Here is a 6,332-nt window from a genome sequence, read left to right on the forward strand (position 1 = left end):
ATTTTAAGTAAGGTATTAGATTATGCAATTGATCCATGTGAATCAATTCTAAATTTAATTGATTTGATAACGACTCAAAGTTTGTTTCTATAAAAATTATATATTCTAAGAAGTATATATTATTTGTGTAATTAATATAAATTATTATTACATTTTTTAGAATCTAAAAATACACAAAATAATTTTTATTAAAAATATAATATTTATTATTATCAATATAATAATTTTTTTATATTTAATAATTATATTATATATTTATTATATGTTTTGAATATACATTAAAAAAATAAAAAAGAAATGATGTTAAGGCGAATCAGATTCTTGAAGGAAGAATATGTCACGAGTGGAGACGATAAATTGAGATATGATGTAAGATATTATGCACTGCAGACATTGATATGCGATATTATCGTGCGTGGAAGGGGGAGCAAAGAAGATGGATCTGATTCGCATGTTATTTAAGAGAACAAGTGACTCCAATTCTCACACACTTTTGGGCATTTGTTTTCAAAAATATTGCTCACACCTGCATCTTCTGCTTTCCTTATTCTATTCTATTCAATATTCTCTCTGTCCCTCTCCAACCCTTCATTATAGTTAACCAATTCAAGCCAAAACCATTTTCACCTTTCCTATTATGGAAATTCAACATCAACCCATCAAGTCTAGGTTCAGGCGTATCTGTGTGTTCTGTGGCACCAGCCCTGGTAAGAACCCCAGCTACCAACTAGCTGCTATTCAACTCGGCAAACAACTAGTAAGTAATGTCAACCCTTCTCATTCTCAATTATTGTTCGGATAAAACAAGGTTTTTCTGTCTCCAATCTTTTTTTTTATTAATTATATTTTCATATTATTAATAGAATAAACTAAAACTTAATTTTGTCACTCAATCTAGCTAGTGCTTCTCATTCTATTGTTTTATTTAAAATCTTTTAGTCTCATCGTACAACCAGCCCTATTGCTTCAAATTATCTACCGATTAAGTTGGCTAACTTTTAGATTTGTATTAATTCAAGCAAATATGAATAGCTAATTGAGGGTTTAACAATTTAGATGAAAATTGAATGCAGGTGGAGAGGAACATCGACTTGGTTTATGGAGGAGGAAGCATTGGGTTGATGGGTCTAATCTCACAAGTTGTTTTCGATGGGGGACGCCACGTGTTAGGGTAATAACACTTCCCTCTGTCCCACCCTTACCTATCTTTCTGTTTCTTTCGGTACTTGTGATTTTGAAGTTTAGAACCTTGTTCTGGTTGCAGGGTCATTCCCAAGACTCTTATGCCAAGAGAGGTAGGGTAGTAGAATTTAGTTTTATTTTATCAATGTTTTAACGTATGCTTGTAATTTTTTATTAATATTATATTGTTTCAATTGTGTAATTTTTTATGTGCATTAAAAGATGTTATTGTATTTAAAAATATAAATTATGATGTGGCGATCATAATTAATTATATGTGGAGAAGGAGTAAGGCGATAAATGATGAGTATTTGGGTTCAGATCACGGGAGAGACTGTGGGGGAAGTGAGAGCAGTATCGGGCATGCACCAACGCAAGGCTGAAATGGCACGACAAGCCGATGCATTTATTGCTTTGCCAGGTTTTTGTTTATTTTTCTATATTTCTCCCACTTGTTTTCTCAATTGTGGATACACGTATGTACCATGTGATCGTGATGGCAGAGATTTTGACCTTTTCTACAATAAGAATTTTAATTTTTTATTTAAATAAAAATAACCATCCTTATTTTTTATACTTAAAGTTTTATATATTTTATCATCACATATTTTATTATATTTATGTTTTTCCCCTTTGTCATCTTCTCTTATAGTATATATATATATATATATGCCTCTCAAGGGTTTCAAAGTATTTTTATCCTTTCGCCGATATAAAAAATTTCCTGTATTTGCATATTTCGTGAATGGCCACGCTTCTAAATATATTACATAGGAACCTGGCTTTCCCGTAAGTTATATATGTGCATATATACGAGAATGTCTCATATTCATTAAGTGAAAGGTTAAAAGCAATTGAATGATTAATAATAACAAATGGAGACATTCAACGTAACCTGAAAGAGTTGAACGCAGGAAACAAATGCTGACTTTGAGAACTGAAATATAAAACTAATATATAAATTAGTTTTGCCTTTGTCTTTCTGAAAGCCGTTCATTTTTTAGCACTTATGTATCAATAAATTATTTTTGTAGTCCCTTTTTACATTACACTGATGAAAACTTCAAGATAAATTTAATATTATATTATTTTCTTGATAAAATATGATTTAATTAAATTTTAACAATTTATTACTCTTTAAAACATGTACAATATATATGTTAAAAATTATATATATTAAAAATATAATTTAGCTCCCCAAAAATTTTGCTGAACCTTCACCTCCACTGACTGTAAATCTAAGAAATAAATTAAAATAACTGTCGATTTATCAGCGTATACATCCACCTTAACCTTTCATTCTTGATTGTGTCTTGCCTTTGCCTGGGAAAGAGAAAATAGGTTCTCAAGATAACTTTATCAATAACGGATCATAACTGTCAACTGTATGTTGCAATTAATAAGATTCCTATACGTACCGGTTTCATTATTGCATGGTCATAGCAGGAGAAAGAGTACACCAATTTAATGCATACAAAAAAGTAAATAATAAAAGAATACACTAAATTATTGAAAAATTATATTGCTGTAGGTGGATATGGCACCCTGGAAGAACTCCTCGAAGTGATCACCTGGGCTCAATTAGGAATCCATGATAAACCCGTAAGATATCAAAATCACAACCCTTTTGCAATTTTTTCAAACATATTATCTTCCACTCTTTTTTTATTTGACGTTAAATATTCTGCATAAAAATTTTAAAAAGAAAAATGTTATTTAATTTTTACTATGTTCTGTAGTTATTATATTAATTGTTTTACTTATTTATTGTTTTTATAAAAAAATTAATTGTAAAATAATTAGTATTTATTAATGTTCAAAATAGTAATATAAAAATAAAAAAAATAAAATCATTATTGTCTGAAAAGGAAAAAAAAAGAAGTAGTATTACACATTAGTTTTTAAGTAAGTGTTTGGAAGTTCATTGGAAGTGTACCTAAAGTGAATACTTACATTATTGTTAGTCGGTATCAAAGAAACATTACTGTTCGGAACTTATCTTAAACCTACTAATAATGTACACACTGACACGTACACAGGTACACTAGTGTCACCCTAATTTTAATATAGTTATATGAAAAAATAAATAAACTCCTTTTCTTTCTTGTGATGGAATATTCTGAGTTATATCGCTCACATGATCACATCACATGTAAAATGCAATCAATTAGTTTGTTGAAAAAATGTATTTCGAATTAAGTATTAATAATAGGGCATATTATAATCCGTTGATGATGATAAAGAAAAGACACAATGAGGGTCTTAATCATTGGAAAGAGATAACTGTATAAATGAGTGATTAACGGAAAAAATGGGAAATTGAGAAGATGTATTGGTAGCAGGTGGGGTTGTTGAACGTGGATGGGTACTACAACTCGTTGCTGTCATTCATGGACAATGCTGTAGACGAAGGTTTCATAACACCAGCTGCCCGTCACATTATTGTGTCTGCCCACGCTGCCCAAGACCTCATGTGCAAGCTTGAGGTATATAATACAATTTATGCAATTCCCCATTTTTCATTTTCCATCCCGTAGGGAGCAATACGATGAGAGATATTGATTTGTTATCTCCTTATTAATTTTACCAGGAGTACGTCCCCAAGCACTGTGGCGTGGCACCAAAGCAAAGTTGGGAGATGGACCAACAGTTAGTAAACAGTTAACACTGCAAATTAAAATCAGACATATTTTGTGTTCCCCAGCAAAAAAATAGCTTTCTCAATACAAATCAGGCCTTTTGGCTGTCATTGTGTATTTTCTCAATTACCAACTAATTGTGTGTGTCAGAATCTGACCTGTATGATCAAAGACATGAGATTACACTAGAAAATTTCCATCATTGTCGATGTTTAAAGTGCATGTCTATGCTATATTTTAAAAGTTTGCTTCCTTGCAGTGATGGGTACTTTCTAAATATCATTTAAACAATTATTCAGTTTATCGATTAACTTTGTAAATTTTTCAAATTATTATAGATAGATAGATAGATAGATATGCGCGCGTCCAAAATTATGTGCCCTAACATATTTTCGTACTACATTAAAATTATAAATTAGCTAACAGCATTTATAGAGAAAGAGATTGATTTGGAACATTGCGAATGCTAAACCATTAATTATGAAGATCAATAATTGCTCTAGATCCAAGATAAGGTGTAAGTTCGAACACCACGCAATGCAGTTGGATCCAAAGCTATGTTCGAACTTCGACAAGTTACTTGGATTTAACACCCAACTCATAACAGGACTACTTTTTAGATTCATCATAAATGATTGTGAAATTTCTCGACTATTTGGCAAATGATGATTAGATGGTTTATCTTGGTTTACTTGATTATATAACTCACCACCATCCTAACACTTTTTTGCTATCTTACTTATTTCCTTGATTAGCACAGACTTCTTGATAATCCGAGTCACAGAAATCATCAAGTTTACAGAAGAATTAGCTTATCATATTTGCCACTACCATCATCCTTCTTTTTTATTTTTATCTTTTTTTAAATATTATTATGTTGAAATTTTTTAACTCCCTTCTTATGTGAAAAAAAAAAACTCTTGATTCATTGTGTCGCAATAAAATTAATGGAGAAGATAGGATAAGAGAAAAAAGAGTTTTGTTGCAACAAAAACTAGTAAAGAATAAGAGAACTCATTATTATTTTCGCATATTACTAGACCATTATTTTTTATATTGCAATTGCGGATTTGTTCACCATTGGATCAGGCTTAATTTTTAACAGTAGGTTTGTCACACATGAATCTTCATTTTGTTTTGTTAGATCTTCAAGAAAAAGTTTGGAAAGAGAGAAAGAAATATAACAATTTTGCGCTCTACAATTGAAAATTTTTTCATCTTCTTGTTTTTTATTTATAAACATTAGTGCTTTGTTTGTTTTGACTATTTGTAAAAACGATTTGTGCACTTATCTGAGACACTTTTGTACATTTTGTTGATCATAGTAGATTATTTCTTTGGCCTAGACAATCTATGGTTTTTTACTCTTACTTTGAGGAAATTTTCATGTTAACAATTGTTTATCTCCTGTGCTATTTTGTGGTTATTTTTTGTTCTATTTTTGTTGGTGCTTCTAACTGATTCTTGCATGTTTAAGGGGATAATTTTTTGTTGCTTATTGTTTTCCTATTATGTTTGTGTTACTGTGTTGACATTCCTCCATCAAAGTGGTATCCAAAGCTCTTTGGTTAAGTGGTTGAGACTTCTTGTCTTACTTGAATGATAAAGACACAAACAAAGATGATTTCTTTGAATGGAGCAAACTATCAGTTTTGGAAGGACATAATGAAAGACTTGTTATTTATGAAGAATATGCATCTAGTCTTTGGTACAAGGAAGTCAGATTCTATGTTTGATGAGGAGTGAGGTGATGATTCATATTTTGTACTCACATTTATAGCCTTATTGCATTTTTTAAAATATTTTCCTTATTTATTTATTTCATTTAACATGTTTTTGCATTTCTTGCATTAAATTAGAGTTTTCATGAATATTTGTTATCCTTTACTTGATATTTCATACTTTTGCTATTCTGACATTTGTCCACTATTTCGGATATAATATTTTTTGTAAATCTCCTTTTTGGCTGATTTTTTTTTTTTTTGCAATGGATTCCTGACTTCCTAAGCTTTAATTTGGATATATGGATCGTGCTGTTTGGAGTTCAGAGCTATTTTTTATTAATTTTTAAAGTTTAGACTTAAAACATATCTTTTATATTTAGGGCTTTTATTTTAATTACTTGCGACAACCTTGGCCCATTTATTTCCATTTTCATTTAAGACCAGGATATATGGGGTCAAAAGGTTAATTTTGAACCTCTTCCTTCTTATATTTTATTTTTTTGTAAAGACTTTTTCCCGTTTTTTAGAGGAAACCTTTTTCGTTACCATTATTGCCTCCTTTTCAGATTCTACAACAAAATTTAATTTGTGATTCTTTTCTCGCAAATCATCTCGTCTCAAGTGTGGATTGCAAGATCGATTGATCGCTTTGAGTTTGTCTTTTTACCTTCTCGCAATTCTTGATTAAGATTTGTGCATGTATAATTTGATTGAATTTGATTTTATTCTTGAGTGTAATAGTGATCGATTGATTTCTTTTGCATTTGAGATTTAGATAAACTCGGTA

The 6,332-nt window shown here is 30.3% G+C and overlaps 1 protein-coding gene across 1 annotated transcript; it reads left to right on the plus strand.

The window, feature by feature from the left end:
- The first annotated feature begins 503 nt into the window (after positions 1–503).
- On the plus strand, positions 504–3,891 carry LOC113846989 (cytokinin riboside 5'-monophosphate phosphoribohydrolase LOG1-like). The gene is made up of 7 exons (XM_027475796.1): positions 504–757; positions 1,074–1,171; positions 1,265–1,295; positions 1,504–1,603; positions 2,714–2,784; positions 3,525–3,668; positions 3,773–3,891. Exons 1-7 carry the CDS (start codon positions 638–640, stop codon positions 3,845–3,847), a joined length of 639 nt encoding a protein of 212 aa, XP_027331597.1. The 5' UTR covers positions 504–637; the 3' UTR covers positions 3,848–3,891.
- The last annotated feature ends 2,441 nt before the right edge of the window (positions 3,892–6,332 follow it).

The sequence above is a fragment of the Abrus precatorius genome, unplaced genomic scaffold (genome assembly GCF_003935025.1).
Source record: "Abrus precatorius isolate BTA unplaced genomic scaffold, Abrus_2018 Scaffold8, whole genome shotgun sequence".
Taxonomy (NCBI): domain Eukaryota; kingdom Viridiplantae; phylum Streptophyta; class Magnoliopsida; order Fabales; family Fabaceae; genus Abrus; species Abrus precatorius.